General features: G+C 31.9%; 1 protein-coding gene across 1 annotated transcript in view; it reads left to right on the top strand.

Annotated features, from left to right (window-relative positions):
* The first annotated feature begins 2213 nt into the window (after positions 1-2213).
* The window catches only part of LOC129221501 (thioredoxin reductase 1, cytoplasmic-like), a 52759-nt gene continuing 27107 nt past the window's right edge, over positions 2214-27865 (top strand). Inside the window, exons 1-10 of the mRNA XM_054855992.1 lie at positions 2214-2430; positions 3646-3706; positions 8237-8454; positions 9590-9662; positions 11179-11247; positions 11332-11382; positions 14247-14389; positions 15053-15168; positions 20097-20322; positions 21249-21335. Of these exons, the coding sequence (XP_054711967.1) occupies positions 2326-2430; positions 3646-3706; positions 8237-8454; positions 9590-9662; positions 11179-11247; positions 11332-11382; positions 14247-14389; positions 15053-15168; positions 20097-20322; positions 21249-21335 (1149 nt within the window). The 5' untranslated portion in view covers positions 2214-2325. The remainder of the gene's footprint in view (positions 2431-3645; positions 3707-8236; positions 8455-9589; positions 9663-11178; positions 11248-11331; positions 11383-14246; positions 14390-15052; positions 15169-20096; positions 20323-21248; positions 21336-27865) is intronic.

Raw genomic sequence — 27865 nt, 5'->3', positions numbered from 1 at the left:
GTATGTGTGTGGGGATGTGTGTATGTGTGTAGGTGCGTGTGTTTATGTTTGTGTGCAGGCGTGTGTGTGCGATTGTGTGTGTGTCTAGGCGTGTGTTTGTGTCTGTGTGCAGGTATGAGTGTGTGGGTACAGGGGCGTAGCTAAGCCCCCCGAAAAGTTAGTCTCAAAAAAAGAGAGAAAAAGAAGAGAGAGGAGAAAGAAAAAAAAAAGAAAAGGAAAAAATTCCAAGCGATTATATATATATATATATATATATATATATATATATATATATATATATATATATATATATATATATATATAAAAGAAGTAACCCCCCCCGAAAGTCGGGTCTAGCTACGCCACTGTGTGGGTATGTGTGTATGTGTGTGTGAGTGCGTGTGTGTGTGTGTAGGCATGCGTGTGTGTGTACGTATGTGTGTAGGATACGGACGCAACCTGGAGACGGTTTTCGCTAGAGGAGCAGCATCGTGAGGCCGGTCGACGGTGGTGCTGCAGAGGGAGGCGGGGGGGGGGAATAAAATCAGCGTAACGCCAAAAACAGTCAAGTGAGAACAATAAGCAATCGTGATTGCTCAAAAAAAAAAAAAAAAAAATTTAATCTTTTTCGCACACTTCAGTCATTTTCTCCTGGCTTAACACTATATTTGCAAGATAAATAAATACCTTTGTGCTGAATAGTAAAGTCAGACCAAACAACGTAAGTAGAAGCAAATTTGTGCTTCTACTTACGTTGTTTGGTCTGACTTTACTATATTTGCAGTTTTAAAAGTTATATAAGCATAGATGGTTTTCATAATTATGTGTTACTGCAACCAGGCAAATTTTAAGCCATTTTATAGTATAATGTGCATTACCATATATACATATATGAAAACATATTACATTAAAATCCAAGATATCATTAAATTTAGCCTGGTTGCACGAATGTATATATCTTTCTTTCTTTTTTTTTTTTTTAACTTCACTATGTAGTATGAGCGACGGGAAAGCCAGATAAAATACATACCTGTAAGTGCCCTCAAAAGCTATAGTTAGGCTCTGTCAAAAGTCCAGGGTTTTGAAACTTGAAAGGATTTAGCTTTCAAACTTTAGATGTATAACGCATTACGTTTCTCAATACACAAGTATTTCCACTGTTTTTCGGTCCAGAACGTTTGCTTTAGTTGAGTGAGTTTTTTAAAATATGGTTTATGTATACGATTGGACAGCAGAAAGGGGGAAGACAATGAATTTTACGATGAAATTTTTCAATAAAATTCTCTTTTTCCATAAGTTATATTTAGTAAAAAGTACAACTAAATCAGTAGACATCAATTATTGAATATAAAATTTCAATAAAATGCAAATTCTTCTGTGCACTTTCAATTCATAATCAGAATTGTAAGTTTAGGAAAATCGGTCTCAGTCCCCCCCCCCCCCCTCCCCCAGTGCCGGATCTTCTATTTTTCCTAGACGGGACTAGGACTTGGGGGAGTCCGACTCGGAATCAGAGTAGCATAAATCTCATAAGTTTTATGGGGAGAGGGGGAACCGATGGTCAAACTGACAAGAGGCCCTCCTTGGCTCTTGGTGGCCCTGGTGACTGGTGACGTTTTCACTGTAAATATAATCTTTATAATAAGTGTAACGGGTGTAAATTACCATAACAAACATATTTTAACCGTATCCTATTTACCATTTTCTTTTCTATGGATATATCCCATTTTATTTATAATCTAGAAAATCACCGATCATTTATGACGGGCAGTCGGATTTTTCGGTGGAGGGGGGGGGGGGGGGCAATGGATTGTGTTCTGTTCAACACATTTTACAAGGAAAAGAGCAAAATGCCTAACTTCATAATAATGCAAAAACCTAGGGGGAGGGTGAATTGATTTGATCGCTCTCCCTGGTCCTGATCGCTCAAATGACGGGGCATCTCCAGGGCAAAATATCCCAAAATAGGAATTTTATTTGATCTTTTCAAAAAACCAATACAGATATTCTTTGTTGTTTTCGGAAAAGTTTATGATAGTCTATGGAAATCGCGGCTAAGTATGGCGCCTTTTTCAATAGAGCTCACTGATGCTGCTTCTTCTTTTTTCTTATCTATAACTTTATGTCGTATCATTCCAGTTACGTCATTCACTTCTATTTCTATTACGTAATGAAATTTCCAACTCCGAAGTTGTTAACTGTAATTCACAAAAGCACGCGGTTGCAGCAGCAGTTGTATCTGTTTACCAGAGGGGTAGCTTCCATTCCAGTGTCGGCTTTCGTAATACGATGCTAACTTCTTAAATACTAAAATTGAATACTTTTGTCTCCTGCCATTGTCTTATAATGCCGCCTATATCTGATGAAGACTGGGCTTCAGCCATAGAAGAATATGTAAATAAAAATAAAGTGATGATTTTCAGTAAATCTTTTTGTCCCTATTGTACGAAGGTAAGTTTAACAATCTGGAAACGCATTGAAATTATATTTTCTGATATTTCAAATTGTAAAGAGGAACTTTTCATTAAACTTTTTTTGGCTGAAAATTAAATGAATAAGTATTTATTGTTTTTGACTCGTTTTTCCATCTTTACTTGTTTGTTGTTTGCATAGTTCTTTCTTGCTATTAACTAGTCCAATGTTTTTCCGCACAAAATTGAAATGAGTTTTGCACATACGTATTTTCCGGTTACAAGAATTCCCTTCTCCAGTGGAAAAGTAAAAATTCGAGAAAAATTGGAGTAGATCAGCCGAGGAGTTACGTCTGAAACAATTTTTTTTTTTCCATTTTACGTCCGAAACAAGGAGATGCATTTTCTTTTTTTGGCAAATTTATACTGACAGCTTTGGCTTTGTTTAATGTATTAAGTTGACACAAACACAATAATTTTCTATCTTATGTGCTGCTTTTTTGAGTATTATTTGGCATTTATAAAAGTTGTTGAATACGTTTCTACCTACTTACTAAGCTTTTTACATTTTTTCATTCATTTTGAAAACACACAAAAATAGTTTTGTGTTGTGTGTTTATTCCCTAAAATTACGATTTTTGAAGTTAAGTTCAAATATTCCGCTCTTGATACTTGCCACCCTCCCAGTTTTTGTGGTAGCAGTTGGAAAAACAATTTAAGGAGCAGTACTGGTCAAGAGTGCCTGAATGGTCGTTGAAAAAGTAAATATATTTTCAAAATAAATATCAGATGTATACCATGATATATATCCGTGAACCCTGGTTCCACTCCAGTCAAAGACATATGGAAACGCTGTTGTAGAGAATCAAAATACAGTTAAAAATGTTTCACGAAATTGATATGGTGTAAATTTTGAGTCATATTCAGGGGTTTCCCCATAGGATATGCGTCATGCACTCTCAAACATTTTATGTAGATCGCATACACATTTTGTGCATATAGTGGATTACTGGGAGTACACCCTCAGAAAAATAGATGGGAAAATCACTGATTATGTGTTCATTATTTTGGTTAAATCAGTTTGTTTCCCTGAATTTATAATTTTAATCTCATTTGGGATGGTGTCAAATGCATAGTGCAGGTCTTAATGCTACATATGATTTTAAACGTGTCTTGCCATTTGGAATTCAACAATATTGATATCTTTTAAATGTTATATTTTCACAAAACATGAAATTGGACATTTTACTTTTAGGTTAAAGAGTTATTTAATTCCTTGAATGTGGAGTATTATTGCTTGGAATTAGATAAGACGGGTAAGTTTCAAGTTTGTGTCTTCTAATTTAAACATTGAAAATTTTGATTGATTGAATATGGAATTGTGCCAATCTGTCTGCAAAAATATTTGCTGGTAATGTCTTGTTTTAATAATTTGTTACAATTGCTTCATTTCATAACAAGATTAACCACCTTGCAGTTGATGACAAGATATCTCGTTCATTTCACATGTAGTTCTGGGACTGTCCAACTGCAAGGGGGTGAAGGCTTAATTTGCGTGGGAGCTCACGGGATTACAGCTCTCGTATAACGTATGCCTTTTGGTTTTATGTTATTTTTCATGCATTGGGCAAAATTCTGCCAAATTAGTTATTAAAAAAAATTTGGAGGCTGACTCAAACACTTGTGCTAGATATTAAGCACCAAACAAGATGTAATTTCTTTTGATTTTTTAAACATTTTTGATGATAGTTTAGCATTTGACGCCGTCAAAATTTTCAATTGCACAACATTACATGTAGTGGGATCAATACGGAATCAATGCCAGGATAGCAAAGAAATTAAATTGAGTGGAAATAGCAGTACAAAAATATAAACTTATATATCACTATTTAAATAAGGAACTACATTTGGCACAATTTGTAATATAATTTGGCACCGCTGGCAAGCTGATAATGACGAAGTACTAAACAGTTTATATATTTGTCCGATACTGATAGCTAAGCAGGGCCTGATTCCTGAATAGGCCATGGCCTGGGGCTCCTGCTTTTTAGGTGCCCACAAATGGGTAAATTTGTTTGAACCAATGGCTAAAATAAAGAGTTTTATTACACAGTGTTTAACCTAGGGCCTCCTGATATCTTAATTGAGCCCAGCTGATATCCTTTTCATGACTACTCATACATTGCAATAATTTATTTTGGTGTTTTTTATGTTTTTTGACATGGGGGTATAACTAAGCAATGAATAAATACCTTTGTGCCGAGGAATAACAGGAAATATCAAACGTTGTTTAGCACAAAAAAAAAAAAAAAAAAACAGATTACAGAACACACGTGTTTGGGGGTTTCAGGGAACCTTTTTTTCAATTTAAAGGTGTGAGCTTCTAGATGTCAAGACACCCAGTAAAAGCTTTTACTGTTTATTTGTGCTAAACAACATTGGATATTTCCTGTTGTGGTATAATTATTTAACACATTAAAGTAATTTCTTTAACTTTAATTTTATAGCATGACACAGCTGGTTATCATGCCTTTCTCACTTCAAACTACCTTTGCTTTAAAGATTAAATATCTTCCTTCCATTGTATGCATCACTATTTTTTTACTAAGTAAGTTTGAGTTCAAAGAATTGTTGAATATTGTTAGGTATTTTATCTTAGTCATATTAAGTCTTTCAATAATGGTATTAAATATTCTTTAGACAGGAAGGGTTGAACTAAAAAATTAAGAATAAAAAAATTTTGGCAGGATTTTTTGAAAGTAAAATCACAAAATAGTTTTTTAATCTTTTTATATTTTTCCTATTCTCTTTGCTTTCTTTTATTTCAATGAAAATTCCAAAATAATTTCTTCAATTTATGCATCAGAATTAATTCAAAAAATTTTAAACTTATGTTTTTGTATTTTAAAAATATTGTAGCTAAGTTAATTCACAACTAATTTGTAATTAAATTTCAAGCATTGAAGATTTGTAACACTTAACTATAAATAAACTTAACTGGCACTTAATTATAAATTTCACTTAGTTATTTTGAAGAACTTAATTCAAAAAATAGATTTATACCAAATTTAAAAACAAAAAATGTAGTTAAAAAGTGAATGTCTTGTTGCTATGGTGACTCTCTGAGTATCAACACAAAGCTAATGATCTTTCAGTGATCAAAGCTTAAGTCTGTCTGAATACTATGTTGTAGTTTTATTTTGTAGATGCTTCTCTTTTACATAAGCTAATTTTTCATTTTATTGATTGGCTAGATTTTGTGCAGATTTTTATAAATTTTGGTATACAGTTAAAATCAATGCAACTATGCCAAGATTCTTCTCTGTGTGCTGTGATATTGCTGCCCAAGGTTCAGCTTTATTTTTTTTTTTTTCTCCTTTTTCAAATTTCAAGTGTACCTTTTCCCAATTTCTTAAGCATCAAATTCCTAGTCATAGGTAGAAAATAAGTTTGTACTATGGAAATTTATGTAGTTTGTATGAACTATTGTAAATAAACTGTACATGAAAAACAATGGTTTTGAAGAGACAAAACTATTTTTAGTACAGATCAACTATAAAAGATACCAGGCTCATTTAAAAGGATATAATCCATTTATGATTGTAAGAATTTGATAAAGAAACATGTAAATTGTTGTATTGTTGTTTTTCAGTAGTATTTGATCAATAAGCTACCATGTTTTATTTTTACTATTATTGTTATTTTAATTGCTTGCTTATGCTTTTAAATTTGTGTCTTTTATATGAATTTACAATCTACATTTGTTTAAATGAATTTGTATGTGTATTTGGCTAATCAAACTATATACTAAATGCAAGGTGTTCTCCTAGGGTTGCTCATGGTGCAGAATGCGTCATTGAAATTATTAAGGGAGGAGGGTGTTTTGAGGGTTAGTTTTCTCATTTTTGGAGGGGGCTCTTTTTTTTTTTTTATTTATTGGAGGGGGGGGGGGTTGGTATCCGTGATATTGAGGGGGGTGCCCTTACTCTTAAGAGAGTGTGTACCCCTGCTAAATGCCAGGATTGCTAAAGGACTTATAGCCTAAAATGGGTACAAACAATGGTCCCCCATACATGCCGTATACTCGCAAACACTTTTTAGACAAATAGCGTATACCCTCAAGCTTCTAAACTTTTCATAATTATGACATATTAAGTATATGATTGCATGCACATATTGTGTTTAGTGTATTACTGGGAGTATACCCTCAGAAAAATTGATGAGAACATCACTGGTTCCAAACTGTTTGAATAAATCACACTAATTTTGATTTTTTAAAATATTTGTTTTACTGTCTCATGTTATGTGCTTATTTAAAAAAAAAAATGATAAAAACTGGGCAGTAAGTGTAGGCAATGATATTTTAGTATATTTTTTAAAAAAATGTTTGAAAATCTGTAATCTATAAACTTTTATAATCACAACGTTCTAAAAGCAAATTTTAGTTACGTTTATTGCATTCACTTTTGTCTTTTTTAATTACTTGCCATTACAGCTTGTTTAACTTTTGTTCTTTTCTTGTTTTTCACTTTCATATTCAGATGTTACTTACAGTTTTGATGGAAAACAGTTAGTAATTAATTTATCTAGTTTTGAGGTCTTATTCATAATAATAGTTTCATTTTCGGTATGTTTCAGTTCTCTTAGACATTTTATGAGTTAAAATTATTCTGCAAGTAGAGCTGTAAAAAAATTTTTTGACGCAATCTTGATTTTTTTTCTTTAGCAGTTTAAATTAAAAAGAAAAAACTAATATAAAATGTAAACAAGCTGCAACTGTCCTGTGGACCATAATGTAGTCATCATCTAGAAATTGAGATTGTGATGACAAAACATGATCTAGAACTTCAAAGATTTAGGTCTTGTTTTGTGGTTGACATTTTAGAGTGAAACCATCAATCTAACATTGCAATTTGAAAAAATCATGTACTTGACCTTTGACTAGACAAAACTTTAAAATTCAGTTTTTAGTGAATTAGATTTTGCAAAGCTAAACACAGGTACGTTTTTTAAATGTTACTTTAATGATCCCTATCCCCACAAAAACTGTATATCGTCACCTAAGAGCAACAGTAGGATATTATGGCACTGAAGTAGATATTAATATTTTTTTTTCTTCAAATTTTTACATCAAAATATTTGGCATGCGACATTGTCACAGGTTGCTACCCAAGATCACCTGGTTGATGTATTAAATGATCTTCTCTTGTTTTTAAATGGTCTTAATATACAAGGTGATTCAAAAAGAATGTTATGGTTTCATAAGGCTACCGATTTGGGAAGGGTAAACCTACAGATCTCTGGTGGAACTTGATTAAAAGAGTGAGTTGTAAAATTCTAATTTGGTACCACTAGGTGCCTCTGCGTGTTCTCACACATGTCCCATTTGTTATTTATTATTCAGTAAGTCAAAGTGATGATCAAGGAAAAGGATGTTTTAGTACTTTATGATTTGCTGACCTAGGTCACCCAACCTTATGCCATATAATTTTTTCTTGTTGAGATAAGTAAAAGATTCTGTGTTTGTACTGCCTTTACAGCTGCTAATCTTCACCAGTTGAAAAATCAGCTCACTTCAGCAATTGCTTCTTGGATTGCATATGTACAATGCTAGACCATTTATAGCAGGAGTTAGAGTACAGTTGCGATATTGTTCCGGTTTGAGGAGGAGGGCTCATAGAGCATCTTTAGAATGATTCAAGTGTATAATTATTTTCTTTTTTGTACCGTTTTTCTTGTAAGAAATATCTATCTTTGAAATCCTACCATTCTTTTTGAATTACTGTTTATTAACGTGAACAATTCTTTTTAATTATGAGTTTCATAATGAAATTCCACTTTTGTAGATAATGGTCCTCAAATGCAGAGAGCTATGGCTGCTAAAGCTGGGAAATCATCAGTACCACAAGTTTTTATTGAAGGTCAGCACTTAGGTGGTTGTGATGATACCATGGCAGCTCATAGCAGTGGGAAATTGCTGGAATTATTAAATCCAGAAAGTGAGAAATACGACTATGACTTGATAGTTATTGGAGGAGGATCAGGAGGTTTATCTGCATCTAAGGTAATCAATCTTTTAAAGATTTTTTAAAAATTAATGTACCCTAGTTTTAAAATGTGTTACAGATATATTTTTCATTGTTTTTTTTTTTTAAATTTGTATGCATTATCCTTTCCTGGCAGGCTGATCACAAAAGGGATTTTTTTTTTTTTTTTGAAAATTCCCAAATGTAAAAAAATTGTTAAATTAAATGCATTGCTATAAAAAAAATCTTCTAAATTAAGTTATTTATTTTTATGTATCATTTCTTAATTTTCATCCAAACTACTTTTCATAGTGTTGGTTATATACCCTCATATACATGATATTTTGATGTGAGGAGTTCCTTGCAACAAGGGAGAATTTGACAGTTCAATTTTGAAATTAATTTTTCTCCTCATTTTGATTGTAACAAAATTATTAATGGTTTTGTTTTTGTTTTTTCTTCTTGACATGAAAATTCAACCTTTTCGCTTTGATACTAGTTTTTTTTTCTTTAAGAGTTTTTTCTTCTTACTACTTAAGGAACATTTTAATATGTAATGCACACATTAAAATGCTCCCTAAATAAGACAAAATATCAATAAATTTATTCATAATCCTTTAGTTCTACATTTTTAATTTATAACTTTCAATTAGCTGAAAAAGTGGACAAAATAAAGTTTTGCCTGGAATGGTTTTCTCCAGGTTTTTCCACGGCTGAAAAAAATGGACAACCATGGCCTTTGAGAGAAATATATGTTCAGGAATAAATGCAGATAAATTTAAACTTATAACATCTTCAATTTCACTGAAGTGGATTCTATCATTTCTTACCTAAGATTTTAGAATTACAGTGAAACCCCTCCTAACAGACACGCCTCTTATGGGCACAATTTTTAATTGCCCAATTACAAAGCAAATAACATTATTAAACCCCTGTCCTGCAGACACCTTTTTATTGTGGGAAAAAAAAATTTGTCCTGTTAGTGTCCACATTAGAGGATTTTTACTGGCTTTTAACTTACTGTCGGATATTGCCAGAGAATCCCAACTGACTCAATTTCCTGTTAACTGAACCCCTGATTTTATCTCTACTGAAGATAACTTGATCTTTTCAAACATTTGATTTAGATTTCGTATACTCTAGTGTTTATTTATTTGTAAATATTTTTTTAAGGAATCTGCAAGATTAGGGAAGAAAGTAGCTGTTCTTGACTTTGTTACTCCCACACCTATTGGCACAACATGGGGTAAGTTTTGAATTTTTTAGCGAAAGAGCTGTAAAAATATTTTGGAAATATTTAGAACGATTGCTAATTGTGTTGTTTTATGATACCCTTACTACAGTATGAGGATGGGGAGAGAAAGAAAAAGTCAAACTCAGCAACAGCAAAATTTAAGGCAAAGATTAATCCCAAACCTAAGGACAGATTTGCTTCAAAACAAACTTTGTTGGAAAAAAACTCTTGATGAAGAGCATGTATAGAAAAGATCTTTTTGATTTATTCAATTTTTTGTTCAGTTTTGAACAGTTCAAAAAAACCTCAATATTAGGAGCATTAGGGAATCTTAAACAAATATAGATCCTGAGCTTAAAAGCGGATTTGATTCAATCAATCTTTGTTTGAAAAAGTTCTTGATGGGAAACATGTACGGAAAAGCGTTTTTTGATATAGCTATTTTTAGAGTATTTTTTTACATTCAAATTTTTTTACATTGTGGACAACAGGAAAAATTTTTTGGCACCTTAAAATTTAGAAAAAAGTGTGGATTTTTAATACATTCTCAATTTTTGGTTTCAAAGAAATAAAAAATAGAAAAAAGAGCTATAGTAAAATCTGTCTACAACGATACTGTTGGGACACTGATATTGTTATAGACAGGTTATCGTTATAGACAGTTTGATTATTTATTGCTGCCATTCTGCTTGGGACCAAGGAAAATATCGTTATAGATAGGTTTATTGTTATGGACAGTATTGTTATAGACAGGTTTCACTTCATTAATAAGAATTGAAATACCATATCTCATAGGCTTTACACTAGCATAGATCTGAGATAAATATATGACAACTCAGAGTCTGACTCTGGAGTCATGGCAGAAATGCAGACATGAATAAAAAATGACAGGCTCAAGACTCTTGAAATTTTAAAGCCTGATACTAAGTCCTTTATCCAAAAATCAGCTTGACTCTGACTCTGTGTCTATGGTTTTTACCAGGGCTAGCAAGAGAAAATTTCTGGCGCTGACTCCTGGAATTTTAAAGCCCTTGACTTTGGCTCCGTCTTTTCCCCAAAATCATTCAAACTCTGCACTGGTAGAATTGCAAACTTGGAGGGAAAATGACCGACTCCGACTCTTGGATTTTTAAACAGTCGGCTTCCGTCTTAACTCCTTCATCCCAAAGTCAGTCTGAATCAGTAATCCTGGTTTTAATTGTGAAATAATATGTATATATTTTGTTCTAAAGTTTAAATTTATTCATTCCAGTTTCAGCAATGGAAAATAAAAGGAAATTCAGACTCCTTAATATTTTAAAAGCAAGAGCCGTGCAGACAATTTTTCTTTCTGATGATAAATATTTTAATTTTTATTTATTTTCTAAAGTACTTTCTTTAGGAAAATAGAATCGTTTAGTTCTGGAAAGAATTTCTTATTTAGTATAATGACTTCTCTTAACATAATCTGGGGAATATCTTCAGTCAATTAAATGGTCAGATGTTATTTTTGCCTCTCGTTTGTAATGCAAACATTTTTTTTTTACAGGTCTTGGAGGTACATGTGTAAATGTTGGTTGTATTCCAAAAAAATTAATGCATCAAGCTGCACTTTTAGGTGAAAATCTTTCTTAAATTCTATTTTTTAATTTGAAGGAAGTTTAGGCTTGTAATTAACAATTTTTCCCCTTTTGTTTAATAGGTCAAGCAATAAAGGACTCTAAAAATTATGGATGGAATATTTCTGGAGCTGGTAAGGTTTTTTTTAAATTAAATTCTATTGTACTATATTATATTAAACTTTTCAACAGTTCTTTCAAGATTTTAAGACACTTTTGATAATGTTGGTTTTTTATATTGCTCTAGCTGAGAAATATGACAATTTTTTTCAAGTTGCAAAAACACATTCAATATGTGTATTATATTGTTTAAACAATAGAAAGTTGTTAACAATTTCTATGTTGAATTTTGACTTCGTTTCTCATGTTTAAATGCTGTAGTATACTTATCAATATGGTGATTGATTGTATATATGAAATGTATTTATTTTTTCTCACCATTTTTAAGAGATTTTTTAATGCATTCTCTCAGCTTTGTCCAGATTGCATTGTGATGCAAACTACTATTGCTAGATGGCAAAGTACAAAAGAATGTTGGTCTAATTGTAAAGAAAATTAAAATTGCTGAAAATCAAAGTTTAAATTAATATCTTTGTTAATTAAGGTGGTATGAAGATGAGATTAGGCTTTCAATGTTCTCCAAAAAATTATAAATTTTTTGATACCTGGATCAAGTCTCAGCATGCTTTTGTTGTCAAAGTGTAAGGTTTACATACATGTATAGATATGTTAGGTCATCCATTGAAGTTCTGTAAATACGGACCTATCAATCTCTTACTGACCATACACCTTATCTCGACCTATATTTATCTGTCGGTCTATCGATATCATCTATGCCTATCTACCTCTGATGATAATTAACAATTTTTTTCTATGTATATGACACGAAGATCATGGAAAAAATCAGTTGCTTTATTTATTTAATTAAAATAGCACAAAAAAAAAAAAAAAATCTCTGTTCCCCGTGGTGTGCAAAAGAGAAAAAAATCTTTCCTGCTTTTATTGAAACAAATACACATAAATATGTCACGTGAAATAACAACAGTAAAATGTCGGGGGGAGAGGGGATAGAAATGAATAAAATTCCTTAATGAAAACTTAAAATAAAAACAAAAGCAAGCTCTGCAGTTGGATCGCATGGCCATGACGTCATTTCCATGACGTAATGACCATCCTAAATTGAAGATTGACAAAACTTCGGCTATGCTTGGAAGTCGTGTTGTTCTCCGCAATTTAAAAAAATGTAAAAAAAATAAGTATTGCGTATTTTTTATAACTTTTTTTTTCTGAAGAAGGTGAGATGGCTTTACTATTGCATAATTAGAGTTCAGAAAAGAAGCTTTTATACTATTTGTGGGATGAGTTTAGAAAAAGTTAAACCCACAAAAAAATGCAAAATAAAGATTTTTTCCAAAAATGCGTAAAAAATACCAAAATCGCTCCAACTGCAAAAACTTTTTTTTGTCATACTTAAAAATAAGTTTCCTACATTTTAGTACAGAAAATATTTTTCTGGTGCAATGGGTTTGGGATCTGTGTTGTAAAAAATACTAAAAACACCCAAAAATCACATAAAACATTGAGTGAGTTTTTTCTAATTAAAATATCAATGCCTTACTCAATAAATGCACTATTCAACACAAAATGACATTTTCTATTTGAACCAGTATATTATAAGTATATATTAATAAGAAAAATAAGACAATGAAACATACATATATATTTCTTTACAAATAATTTTTGGCATTGTTTAGGATTTTCTCTGAAAAGTACCCTTGAGATTTGCTTTACGATATAAATTTTCCCGTTTTCATACTTTTTTATTGCTGCTCCACTCCTCTTAGTCATAACGTGATGTTATATAGCCTGTAGCCTTCCTCAATGAATGGACTATTCAGCAAAAAAAGAATTTTTCAATTTGAACCAGAATTTCCTGAGATAAGTGCGTTCAAATAAACAAACTCTACTGATTTATATTACAGTCGAACCTCCATATACGGAACTTCCACATATCGAAAATTTCTATATATCAAAATCCCAGCAAATTTCTATGTGCATTACATAGAAAAGTTGTTTCTATATATCGAAAAAATCTCTATCGAAATATTTTCGAGACATTCATAGATTTTTTTTTCCACTTCAGACTATTTGTCTCATGAAAAATGAAAATTAGAGGAGAAAATTATATTCACTAAAGGTTGCTACGAAACTCTTAGGGAATCTGGGGTTGAGGGCTGTGTAGATAGGTCGTTGTTCCATTCTGGAGTTCTTAAATTCCCTCAAGTTTATTTCAAATCTAAGTTGTAACCAATGACACTGTAAAATCAGTTTCAAGCTATTCCTTTTGTCTGTTGATTATCATTCCTAGTCTTTTTAGTTTCAGTAAAAATCATTCAAGTTAAGTAGATGGATTTTTTACTTTTCTCTCGATTACACTGTCAAAACGAACCCCCCCCCCCTAATGTTGCGAATCATGTTAATTGTCAAAGAATGAAGATGTCAGACAGCACAAAAATGTAACTTTTCAACTTTTGTTTAATCTGATGCTTGTATAAATTAGAAATTGGGTTTTATACACAAAAATTAGCTTTAATTTTAGTGTTTCAGGAGATTTGTACTATAAAATAAGATAGTTTCTATATATCGAATTTTTTCTGGAGATTTGCTACTTGGGTATATAAAGGTCCGACTGTATTATTATAGATGTATAAACATGTAAAGAAACTAAGAAGTTTTTGCTAAAATATCTGAACTTTAGCAAGGTAAGTTAGAGATTTAATTGATCTTGTTTTGCTTAAATCTAATGAAGGTGTTGTAGTCTTTAGAAATGCTCTGTTTTTCAATTTCCATATGAATCAACATTAGCATTTTAGTTTATCTTTTCAAAAGTATGTAAACCAATTAACACGCTTTTGATTTATTTAGACAATTTATTATGATATCATAGTTTATATATATGATTAAGATGTTGCTTTTTAATTTCTATGTACGTTAATAGTTGAACACAACTGGGCAGTGATGCGAGAAAATATTCAGAATCATATTGGATCATTGAATTGGAACTATAAAGTTCAGCTTCGAACAGAACAAGTGAAGTATGTTAATGCATATGGACAATTCATTGATGATCATCACATTAAGGTAACATATTGATGTATGTTTTTTGCTTAAAATACTAAATGTTCTTAATGAAACATTTGATAGACAATTTTTTTAAACTATGAGGAAATAATACTTAAGGATGAAGTACTTATTGTTAAGTATGTGTCGTCGCCTCAGAGTTATAGTGTGACATCTAAGCTTGAAAGTAACAATAAGATATCCTACTGTTGCTTTGAGATGGCAATCTGTGGGGGGTCTCTAGAATCAATTGCATTCTTAGTTCAAGTTGTTTTATTACTCTTCCAATGTTCAGTGATTTCTGCATTCCGTATCTTTTCAGGTATTATATAGTACGATTAAATTTTTGATTTGTGCCAATTGTTGTAAACTGAATCTAGGGGAATATAGGGCAATGGCTCCAGTAACAGACATGCTTAAGAGATTGCTCTCAGGTTAACTCTATTTTCCGAGCCTTTTAATGTATTTGAACTTTTAAAACTATTTTCTCACTTGCCACTACATCTCATGTAACGTTTGGCTGCTTCTGGACCCATTGAATTAGTTAATTGAATTTTTATTTGCTAAATTTTGAAAAAAAGGTTACTGGTGACCTTACCTTAGGTAGAAATAGTCTAGATTTGAAAAGAAAAAAAAAACGTTTTTTATGGTTTTTTTGATTTAATGAGCTTTGTTCAATTTTAGGCTGTTGATAAAAAGGGCAAAGAAACACCAATGTCTTCAAGACATTTTATTATAGCTACCGGTGAAAGACCAAGGTATCCTGATATTGAAGGAGCTAAAGAATATGGCATTACTAGGTAATTTTCTAGGTATCCATGTTATGTGATTTTGAGATTTCTACTATAAAAATGCTTTACGGTAATACATGATATGAAATGTTTGAAAAGGTTTTTCTCTTACTAATAAAATATTTAACTGTTTTTTATTGCCAAATATTTCATTGAATGACAATTTTGGCAGTGCATGTTTTGGGATATATTATTTTTTTGGTTTGCAATAAACTTAGGCAGTGGCACAGCCAGAAAAAAATTCCGAGAGGAGTTTTCAAGTTTAAAAAATGTTGCTGTTTCTCTCATTCATTTATATTGCTAAAATATTCTATAAATTTAATCCAATAGTGACAATGAATTAGTAATTATTCATTTATAACACTCTTTTAAAAATAATTAATACTTCATATTGATATAACTATGACTTTAAAACAAGGAAATCTGGGAAAAGCACAGTATATTTATCATTAGTTTTACTCTAGTTTTGGTAAGATCATTTAAAACCTCCTCTTTAAATTAATGCCTAAATCAATGTCTTTGTGAATATCAAATGCTAGCAAGTAAGGGTTTTGATCTTTTGATGAGAATTGGGAAGAAGCCTCAAGGGGATATCACACGAGAGAAATTACAGGACATCGCAACCGCAATAGCAACCGTAACGCTATCCGGAACTGGTTTTTCTACTCACTTCCAAAAACGATTGCTCAAAAATTCTCGTGTGCTATGGAAATTGGCAGTTGCTCGTATAGGGGCAAACTTTTTCCTCCGCTAGAAAAAAATTGCCTTTAATTCTGGGCACGTTACGAAGGAACCAACCAGGCCGCTGGGATTTCGTGACGTCAGGCAGCGTCACTGTAAAATACATTTGCAATTGTGGCGACAGAAATGTGGGGATTCCTTTTTATTGTTCTATTTATTTTATGTTTCAAAAATTTTCAGTTACTTTAAAAAACGGATGAGCGACATTTAATCTTTGGTTTTGCATCTGATTTTGAATTTAAATTGCTACTTATATGTTAGTTAACATCAGTGCGAATTTTATGCATTTCTTAATTTATATTGGTGTTTTTCGTTTCATTAGGTTTTTGAAAATTGTTTTGCACAAATGTTACAATGGGGTCGTTTCCAAAATTTTAAACGTATTTTTTTCTGAAAGAGCATGTTTAAAAACATAGGATCTGACCATTTTTTAAATAATTTGTTTTTGTTTAATATTTTTAAAATATTACTTAAATCATGGCGCTTTCATTGTTTACATTTCTGTCGTGTGACGTCACGAATAATGAAATGCCATTCATGTTGACATTCACAGAGCAAAATATTTAATTTGCATCTTTACTCACGTGTATTTGTGACGTCATCAAGACCACGCCTTGTTTGAAAAATCGGACATTTAAAAAAATTAATTAAAAAATAACAGTTGGGAAAATAAAAGTATTTTTGGGTCCAAGTTATTATTTTTTTTTTTGCTTATTCTATCAATTTCAGTGATAAAAGTACTACTTTTCACTGGAGGAAACCACTCCATTCTGATACTTGAACAATTACAGTAAATTTTTTCCTTGAAAAAGTTACGTGAAAATTCCTTTTTAAAAATCATAGCATTGAAGCTGTACTTTTCTTTTTTAATTCAAACTGATGGGTACATAAAGTATGTACCATTTGAAAATACTTAAAATGTAGGAGAATGTGAGGCAATGTGAAATGGTGAAATATTTACTCTACTTTTAGCTCCACCTATTTAGTAATATTTTGACTGTGTAGTAACACATGTACTCTATTCTAGTCAAGAAAAATAATCCCTCTGAAAATCAAAGAGTATGATAATACAAAGAATTTTTTAAAAATGATACGCACATTGTAATATTTTGTTGAGATGTCAAAAATTATGTTTGGCATTATTAAATGATAAAGTTATTTTTATTAACATTTGAAATATTGATTGAGACGTACTAATATTCAATGCAGTGTTAATTTGCTCAGTATTAAGCTTATTTGTATTATAAATGCTTGTATAGCTTGTATAAATGCGCATCATCGTTTCATTACATTTTTTTAAAGCGTCACTTTATTTTTAAATGTCTGGAACTATTTTAATAAACTCGGCCACAGATTTTCCTGTGTGCAATATGTATCTAGTGGCGTTATATTCGTGTAAGTTAAAGTGATGGCACATCTCCAATATATTTATGAACTCGAAGTTTAAAAAAATAATTATGAAAGGCCTATTTTTGTTTGCTGGCTTTTTTTTTTTTAACTTTTCATGTTTGTTTTTAGCTATGAATTTAGGTATAATTTGTTAGAATTAAAATTTCTTCTTACCTGTCAATAAGTGACTAATAATTCCTATCTAAAATTAAGATTTAATTTATTAGTTATGGGAAAAAATAAGCCTAGAGAAGTCATATATTCTGTATGTCTTCTTTAAATGCAACAAGAGTATCACTTTAAATCAAACATTCAATTAATAGTAATAAAAGTTTTCTGTTTTTCTGAAATTTTCACCATAAGTTCTTCAAATTAATGTTAAAACTCAAATATGAATTTAACAGGAGGAGCTTTGGTGACTGCATGAAATAACAATTGATGCTCTAGCTCTGAAATCATTGCCTTGATCATTCCCCCCCCCCTTTTTTTGCCATCTTTTCACAAATCCACATACAATTAAAGCTGCAAGAGCTGCATTAAGTATTTGATTACTAATTTCATCCATAAGTGTCGAATTAACGCGACACAGCGTGATAACCAAATGCAGAATTGACGAAAAGCGATGAACAAGCGCAAGCACATGGATGTAAGCTAAAAAATGGCAGCCCCCCGTTGTGAACAAATCGAGTAACCGTCCCCGCAACCGGCAGTAACCCTGTAGACAACTTCCCGTCCGAAAAACCAGTTCCAGATAGAGTTGACGGTTCCTATTGCGGTTACGATGTCCCGTAATTTTTCTCGTGTGCTATCCCCTTCAGAAGATCCGGTGTGGTAAGCTTCCTCTCTCTAGGTTTCCCTAAAAACGATATGAGCAGTTCTGGAAGTGCTAAATGACCATGATACCCTGTTGAGCTTTATCAATACCAGTTTAGCTTTCTTAAAACCTTAAGGGTGCTCATCATGAGATGTTTCTTGCATATTAAAGAATTGGAAAGTAATTTGGGACTGCTTCTCTATCATTAAAAGTAGTAAGATAATATTATTGAACCCTATCCTGCTTAGAGAAGTTTAAATGCTTTTTTCCCCTTCATTTGTTCGGGGAAATAAATTTGTTCTAGTTCTGGGAGGGGTTTTAACCGCAAAACCCCTCCCATGGCTGCGCCACTGAACTTAGGCGCTCAGTGTTCATTCCTATTTTAGCTCTGGAATAATATTCTTTGTTCATACATTATCAAGATATGCTATATTTTTATCATAAACTAGCAAAAATACCCGGCGTTGCCTGGGTTAGCAATAATTATCAGAAACAATCGTTACTTGCATTTGTTTTCTGTTTTAAGTGGAAGAACCTAAAACACATCTTTTTGACGTGACTTAAAATCTAGCTTCTTCCGTACTCATAAAACTAAAGAAGCAGTAAGTAAAAAAAAGCAAAATAGTATTCATCTAGAAACGAAAACACGAAATTTAAGCGTATACAAATTTGAAGAATTTCCGAAATATGTGAAATTAAACTTCACATGTTTAAAAAGATTTATCAGTTAATAATAATAATTTTTTTTTTACACGGAGTCTTACCTTCTCTGTATGTCTATTGAAGAACGAACTGTTTAAAAGAATGTAACTGCGCGCCCGTGATCCCCTTAAACTTGCTTTAGTTATTTTGGAAAATCTCAATTATTGTGGGTTCTAGGTGCGATTTAAAATATTACCGAATTTGCGGGAATCGTTTTGGGATACCTTGGATAATGCTCCCCCTCCTTACTTTGTAAAACGGTATGTTACTAAATTTTGTTAAAGAGATATTGTCGCCAAATGCTAAGATACTTTTGGTTACCATAAAATGGCGCTAAACAATTTCATCCGTTATGTTTCCAAAATAAGTAGTAAAATTTGGCGATGTTTTGAATTTGTGCACAAAGTCACATCAATGAAAGTTTTTGTGCTGTTTATGGATTTGCCTAATTTAGTTGCTGGATTAATTTTACAGTAAAAAAAGTTTTTAAAGATTCTTTGATTGATGATATTTTGTTTACATGGTGAAAGCTGACAATTATTATTACGTAGTCTTTGACTTCAAAAACCGTGACAGTGGAAAAAACTGCCAAATGCATCCGCTACTGAAATCTTTCTGCATGAATTTTGGCGAGGTTTCTGCTGTTAGATTGGATAATGATTAAAAAAACCAATCAGCACAAATAATAATAAAAAAAAAACATTAATTACACTAAAGTTCCGTTTAAATGGAAAATAATCAACCAAATCTATAGTTATTATTAGCCAATCTTGGGGAAAAAACGTTATTTTAAGATCTGACTTGAGAAAAGCCTCAAACAGTCAGACGAAACACAAAAACATTCAACAATTCTAACTATTAACTGGGAGTTGAGATGATACACTAAATAATGAATTGGGCTAAGGAAAGTCTTCGAAAATGGAACAAAAAAAGCCCATAACTCGTTTTTCATACAACTTAGAACTTTCTAACAGATGCCATCTTCAGCAGAAAAATAAGCGCTTTCGATGGACACATAATTTTAATATGTGCACATATTTTTTAACCGTCATATTGGGGCATTTATGCGAAAATTTGGACAAATTAGAATAAAAAAGGAACTATCAATCGGATTTTTTTCGAACTGGTATATAAACCTCCCCAGTACCAAAAAGAACAAACGGTGAAAGTTTCAGCTAAATCTGCCAGGTAGTTTCTGAGATCTTAGGGAACAAATTTACCAAAGTCCATTTTTATATATATAGATGAGTTAATTTTTTGTAATTAAATTTGCATAATATGTCAATTTCAGTGATGACCTCTTTTCTTTGGAAAACTCTCCTGGGAAAACCCTGGTTATTGGTGCATCTTATGTTGCCTTAGAATGTGCTGGATTTTTGTCTGCTCTTGGTTTAGATGTTACTATTATGGTTCGCTCCATACTGTTAAGAGGCTTTGATCAAGACATGGCTGAAAGGATTGGCGAATACATGGCAAAAGAAGGAATTAAATTCATCCGTCCATGTGTTCCTCAAAAAGTAATTTTTATGTTTAAGAAAATCAGTTTTATTTCCTTAGTTTAATCACTAACTTCGAATAACTTCAATTATGCTTTTAACACTTGAGAAAAAGCTACTATTAAAATGTTTTTTTAGTATTTGAAAATTATATCCAAGTTTCATTTCAAAATTTCTTTTTAAGTGCTAAAAACTTAAATAATGATTTTTTTTTTTTTAAACTTTATATTATTCTGTCATAGGACTTATTTAGTTAGGGAGTTGAAAGTGGGAAGAGATTTTCAAAAAGTAGTTTCACTTCCTATGCCATGCCATGAATTTTCAGCTCTCTTTTGCTGTATTTTTTACTCCATTCATTATTACTTATGAGATACTTTTCCTTTGAATCTCAATAATATGAAAGTATTCCATTTTTTACTTGCTGTCAAAAATTACTTTACATATTTTGTTTCGAGGTTCCATTTTCTAAGTCATAAATGAAATAACTAGTTATTTCAAAACCCCAATTCCTAATGTATCTTCTCACATAAATATTTTCAAATTTATGATTTTGAAAAAAAATATTGTATTAGGGTAAAAGGATAAGTTTCAGTGGAAAATAATTTGTATTTTTATAAACCAAGAATATTTACAAAAGCCCAGATAAAGATGGATGTAAAGATTTCAGTAATAGGTATATCTCGGCTCATTTTCAACATTTTTTACCAAACTAGTCGAAACAAAATGCTTAGTATCTCGCCAAAATCAGTTATTTATTAATAATTACAATAAAATGGGGAAAAAAAATTCCAAAGAAATAAACTTAGATAACTATGTAAAAGTAGAATAATAAAGCTTCTGCTGCATTGTTATTTTTAAAAAATGAGGCCTACTTTACATTTGAACTTATTTAGTTGCTTAATTTTTGTGACAATGTGTATAAAAATAAAATTTATTTACTTCTATAGGTTGAAAAACTGGAATCTGGAGAGCATAAATTGAGAGTATATGCAAAAATGCAGTCAGGTGAAGAGATTATTGGAGAGTATGATACAGTTAGTATTCATTTTTTATCTACTGATTATATCACACCCTAGCAATGGAAGTGACACAACTCAAAAAATCAACATTGGAGAAAATCGAGGGATACATAAAGTAGTTTTACTTGATTTAATGCGTGGAAAAAGAAAGAAAAAAAGATGGGATATTTGCTGGTTTTCTTATTTTTGTTGTTGTCTAAATTAATAATGCATACTTTACCATGCAAAAAATTTTCTTCTAAATTATGAAATTTTCTTGATGTGTCACTATAGATTATGTTATTTTTATGCCGCTGTGCACCAGTTACTTTGTTAACTACCAGCTAACTTTGCAAGTTTTGAGGCAAGAAAAAGCATGGAGTTTATTTATTTTGAATCAATAGTTAGTGCATTTTTCCAAAATTTTGAGTTGTTGCAATTTTGCTGCCGGGGTATGAAATGCTCTGTTACAAACTTAATTATAGCCAAATCTAACTACCAAAACTCTGGTGGCGACTAACTTTTATATCGTAATGAAAAATATTTTTAAAGTTTTTACAGAGCCTATACCCTGAACTAGGTTCACTGATATAGCTTTTAAATTGAATAAGATCAATTAGAGTAAAAAAAAAAAAAAAAAACAGGGTTTATAGAAACATACGCTATTGCAACACTTGTGATAATTTATGAAGCTAAACTGTTATCAAGTGGACTAAGCAACCCATAAAATAGATTCTGAGAGTTCTATGTGTTTCCAGCATAGGGATCATCATTGAAGCTGACTTTCTGGAAAAAGTTGTTTTTTAAAGTTTAGTGTTCTTAGATTTTCCCCTCCAGCAGGTCTACAAATGCAAATTAACTGATTTAAACTAATTTTACATTGTCACTGGGAGGTTTACTAAAAACCTTCATCAAGCATGAGTTTCACCTTCCCTGCTATATTTGATGTGAAATTTAGATGTTTCCGTTTACTCCATATGCAGGGGTGCCCCCTCTCCAAGAGCATAGGTGCACCCCCTAAATATCGCAAAGACCCCCCAAAAGGTGAAACTTACTCCTCAACCCCCCTGAAAATTTTAATGGTGCAGTCTGCACCATGACCCTGCCCCCCCCCCCTTCCCCCTCCGGTGGGCGCCTTAGCCATATGTTCTTCACTCTGGGATGAATGGAATCAACATACATTTATTTCAAATTTAGTTTTTTGTATGACTTTTCTTTTAAAATTCAATGAATTTAGATTACATTTGAAGAATTCAGTGGGTCTCATATGACTTATGGGTCACAGATTGCATTTTGTTGCTGTAGAAGTTATTAAGCTTCTGAATTGATTGTGTATTATGTAATTATCTTCCTACTTCAACCTCGTAATGATAGAAATGAGGTGTTGCCATTCATCTTCAAGTCTCTGTTATAAAAGGAACATGAGTTCATTTGCCAACAAACAGTTATAAAGTTATAAAGTCAAATTTCTCACACCCGATTTTTATCTTAAACAAAAAGAAGTCTAGAGTGTCTTGGATATAATGCACAAAATTTTGTCTCATTTCATCCAAAAAGTAAAGGAAGGATCTTGAGTTGAGACATTCTGAAATTATGTTTCTTTGTACCTACATTGACCATACTTAAGCTACATAATGAAATAAGAAGTTGCAAATTTCAGTTGACTACAGCAGTTTATGAAATATGTTTTGCAGATTTAAAGACTTTTGATTGATCAAGAGATTTGTAAAATTTAATTAGGATGTAGGCATAATATAGATTTAATTTCGTAAAAGTACAGTAAAATCCCTCTAACATGGACACTAACGGGACAAATTTTTTTGTCCCCAATAGAGAGGTATCCGCAGGACAGGGGTTTAATAATGTTATTTGCATTGAAACTGGGGAATTAAAAATTGTCCGCATAAGAGCGATGTCCTCTAAAGTGGGTCGAAAAACACTTTTTTCTAATCAATTTCTAAAGGCGCGGAAAACTTGAGCATTGGCATCTTAATAACTGTTAGATTTTTAATTTAAACTTTCACAAAAAGTGAAAGAATCACTTAATTTGAAAAAAAAAAAAAACAGTAAAAGTACGTTTTTGCATCATGCAGAATCAACCTTTTTTCGATGTAAACATTGCATCACGTTGTGACGTCATTTGTGCGATCGGTTGCGATAACTCAGTCAAATGAAAGAACTTTTGGGTGAATCGTGTCACGAGTTCATTGTATCTTATAACCGCGAGATTTTTTTTTAGATTGAGTTACTTTTTGATGGGCAACATGTCTTTAACTTTCTTGCATTGGCAACACATCTTGTGTTTTGCGTATTCTTAATTTGAAAGCCATGTGAAGACTTTAAATACTTTGAGCAATCTTTCTCTCTCTCTCACTTCTCATAGCCGTAATGTGTTGCACGTAGTAATTTATTGTGATTTCGTGATGTCTGCCAGTGCTCTTTACTCCTGGCAGGGCGTAATACAACGTGATGTCAACTTTAAAGTTATAAGACGCCTTTAGGCCTATTTTTGTGTGTTACGGTAATGCCTTATATTCCTTGGAATCAGCATGTTCGTAAACTGAATGTTTCGTTGTATAATAGCAGCTAATATTTGTTTATTTTTCAAAATATTTTTTTAAATATCAATGAAGATGTTGTTCAACAACTTGAAAAATCTTTTGAAGATAATAAATACAGATTTTCCTTGAGGAAAAATGCTCCACGTGTTTTTCTTTTTCTTCAACTTCAGGCTGTGGACATGTTTTGCAAGTTCACTTCTACTAGCGGTGTAGTAACTCTAATTCACTACACTTAATGCTCACAAGTGGTTATGGGCCCAGGTCACCTGGACTTTGCAATTCCTGGCCATAACCTGAAGAACTTGGAAAATTTAAATTTTTATGCTCTGAAGAATTTTTAAACATCGTGAAATTTTGAAAGTATGGAAGTCCCTACAATACCTTTACTAAATGCCAATAATTGGAATACCTGGAAGAGAAACATACAAGTTGTCCTGCATCATTCGGGCAGCTGGGAATTCATCGAAGTTGACGAAAAAGATGAAAAAGAAAAGAAACTTGAAGAAGAAAAATTGACGTTCCGAGATAAAGCCGAAATGAATCTTAGAAGAACTCGAGCTTATACTACTATTTATCAGTTCCTGTCAGAAGAATTCAAGCCTCTCATCGAATGCACTACTGAAGGAAAGATAGCTTGGGAAATCCTGTGCAAGTATTTTGAACCTGACACCCGTGCCAGATTGATATCCCTGTTGGATAAATTTTTTCAAGTCAAGTTTCAAGAAGGTGAGGCTGTTGGTCTTTTCATCTGCCGAGTGTAAGCAGCTGCGTCACAGTTAAAAGAAGTTGGCCATGCAATGTCCGACCTTTACATAGGTTTCCAGTATATCCGGAGTTTACCTGCTGAATTCGCATCCATAGTACAGCAAATCTACTGATGGTCTGACGTGGACTTTACTCCATTAAAAATAGAACAAGAACTGTTGCTCGAAGCAAATAGAATTTCTGAAATGAACATTCCACTACAGACACCTGCTGTGCATGTGACCGTTCCCAATTCGCTACCTGCCGGTAAGATCTATCCTTGTAAAAGTAGTTGTAAACCTGTGTCAAATTTTAGTAAAAATAGATTTAAAGGGAAATGTAAATTTTGTGGGATTTTTGGACGTAAAAAGGTTGATTGTTTTAAATTTAAGGCAAAGTTAAATTCTAAAAATTTATCTCAAGGGTCTTCTAATTCTCAACATAATGTGAGTGAAATTAATGAGTCAGAAGCTTTGAATATTATTTCATCTGATTCAGATATAACGTGGATTGCTGATTCTGGAGCTACGTCACATGTCACTAAAAATAAAAATCTTTTCTCTGATTTTAGGCCAGTTAATAACTTAAAAATGTCTATGGCTGTTGACGGTAAACAAAGCAATATTTTAGGGGTTGATACAATTCAATTGTTGGTCAAAATTAATGGTAGACATAGGAAAATTATCTTGAAAGATGTTTTGTACAATCCTGAAATCCGTCGTAATTTATTGTCATTATCTAAATTTGAACAGGAAGGTAACAAATTTGTTGGTCATAATACCATTCTTAAAGTTTATGATAAAAATTGGAATCAATTGTTTTATGCAAAGCGTAGAAATGACATAAATTTATATTTCTTTAAGCCTAATAGATATTTGTATTTGAAAAATAGTGAACATTGTGATAATTCTGAGCCTGTTTGTAACATTTCTGAAAAAATTGGTAAAATTTCACCTGAAGATTTATGGCACAAGAGATATTGTCACATTAATTATGAATATATTTCTAGAACTAGCAAAAACAATAGTGTTAGAGGTCTTCCTGAATTGAATAAAAATGTTAACTATTGTAAAATTTGTAAATATACTAAAGCTAGGAGTATTTCTTTTAAATCGATTGGGGCCGTGAGATCTTCTAAACCTTTAGAGCTTATACACATGGATGTAGGTGAAGTCCCAAATTTAACTTTGAGGGGAGAGAAATATTATTTATCCATTATGGACGATTTTTCAAAACGCGTTGCTGTATACCCTATGAAATTGAAGTCGGATGTTTTCAATATTTTTGTAAGATTTTTAAATCGTAATGAAAGGCTTTTAGGGAAGAAAATTAAATCAAATCGTACAGATGGGGAGAAAGAATTTTGCAATCAAAATTTTGAAATTTTCTTGAATAAACGTGGCATTAGGCATGAGAAAACTAATCCCTACACACCTATGATGAATGGCATAATTGAACGATATAACCAGACATTAATGGGGGGAGTTAGAACACTTTTAAAAGAGAGTAACTTACCTTCAAAAATCTGGGGGGAAGCTGCATTTTGTTTTTCTTATGTTTGGAATAGGTCTTGTCATGGGAGCAATCATACCCCGTTTGAACTGTTTTTCAATAAAAAGCCTAACGTGAAACATCTCAGAACTTTTGGCTGTTTAACTTTTGTAAATGTTCCAAGCCAGAAAAGAAGGAAATTGGACGATAAATCTAAACCAGGAATTTTGTTAGGTTACGCTCAAAATACTAGAGGTTATCGTGTCTGGCTGGAAGACGAACAAAGAATCATAGAAACATGTAATGTCAGTTTTGATGAGGAAACTAAAGGGGCAGATGTTGTACTAGGTTCTGGATCAAGTAGTCCAAGGGTTATCAAATACTTACCTGACAATTTTGATGATGAATAGCCTGTAACTTCAAATCAGGGAGTGGATGAGCTTTCCAGTAATAGTCCTAGTGAAGAATTAAAACCTTGTTCTGAAATTAATTGGTTGCATCAAGCTGTTCCTAGACCATCAGGTGATAGAACTGATATTTACTATAGGATTGAAGGTTTAAATATTCGCTTACATTCTTTAAATGAAGTAATTAAATATTGTAATGATAACAAAATTGAATTTGATGAATCATATTTTGACTTTTCGGGCAAAAATTTAAAAGAGGGAAAGGTAACAGAAATTTTAGAGAGAAATCTTGCTGAAATTAAACTTCCATTAAATTTTAACGAAGCCATTAATTCTAGGGAATCTAAACATTGGATTAACGCGATGGATCAGGAAATACAAACCATATATAATCGCGGTGTATGGGAGTTAGTGGATCCACCTGAACATAGTAAAATTTTGGGAAATCGGTGAGTATATACTGTAAAAGAAGATCAGCAAGGGAATATTGTGAAATACCGTGCTCGATTATGTGCCCAAGGTTATCTTCAGGAAGCTGGAGAATCTTTTCAAGAAGTTTTTAGCCCAGTCATTGACTTTTCTATAATCAGATTGTTTTTCTGTATTTTTGTATGTCTTTTTAAATGGTGTCATCTGCATGTAGACATAAATAATGCTTATTTGTATGCTGATTTGGATACTAATGTATATATGAAACAACCTAGTGGATATGTGCTAGAGCCTGGTAAAGTTTGTTTGTTAAAGAAAGCTTTGTACGGTTTACACCAAAGTGGTAGAATGTGGTACTATCAACTCCATGAAACACTTTTGAAAATGAACTTTACTAGTTTAGATGGTGTAATTGTTGCTACATATATAAAAATAGGGTTATTCTTCTTTTTTATGTTGATGATATCATACTTTTTGGCAAACTAAAATCTGATTTGAATGAAATTGTAAATTTTTTAAGAAATCATTTTGAATTAAAAATTTTGGGTGAAATAAGAAAACTTCTGGGTGTAGAATTTCAAAACATTGATGGTAATTGGTATATTCATCAGACAACGTATATTAATGAAATTGTCGAGTTGTATTCTAGTTATAATATTCCAATTAGTAATGTTCCTATTTCGGTTGGGATGGATTATTCAAAAATTGACTTGCCTACTAGTAAGTTAGGAATAGATAAATGTTATTCTTTACCATATCGAAATTTAATTGGCTGTTTATCATTTTTGGCTAGTAGAACACGCCCCGACATAACATATGCTTAGAATATATTTTCCCAATTTCAATCTAATTATGGTGAAAAACATTGGCATGGTTTACTTCGTCTTCTTGGTTATGTTTTGTATACGAAAAATCTTAAATTGAAGCTATCAAG

Source organism: Uloborus diversus, chromosome 4 (assembly GCF_026930045.1).
Source record: "Uloborus diversus isolate 005 chromosome 4, Udiv.v.3.1, whole genome shotgun sequence".
Lineage (NCBI taxonomy): Eukaryota > Metazoa > Arthropoda > Arachnida > Araneae > Uloboridae > Uloborus > Uloborus diversus.
Note: the sequence above shows the minus strand (reverse complement) of the source record. Positions and strands in the feature narration are given on the sequence as shown.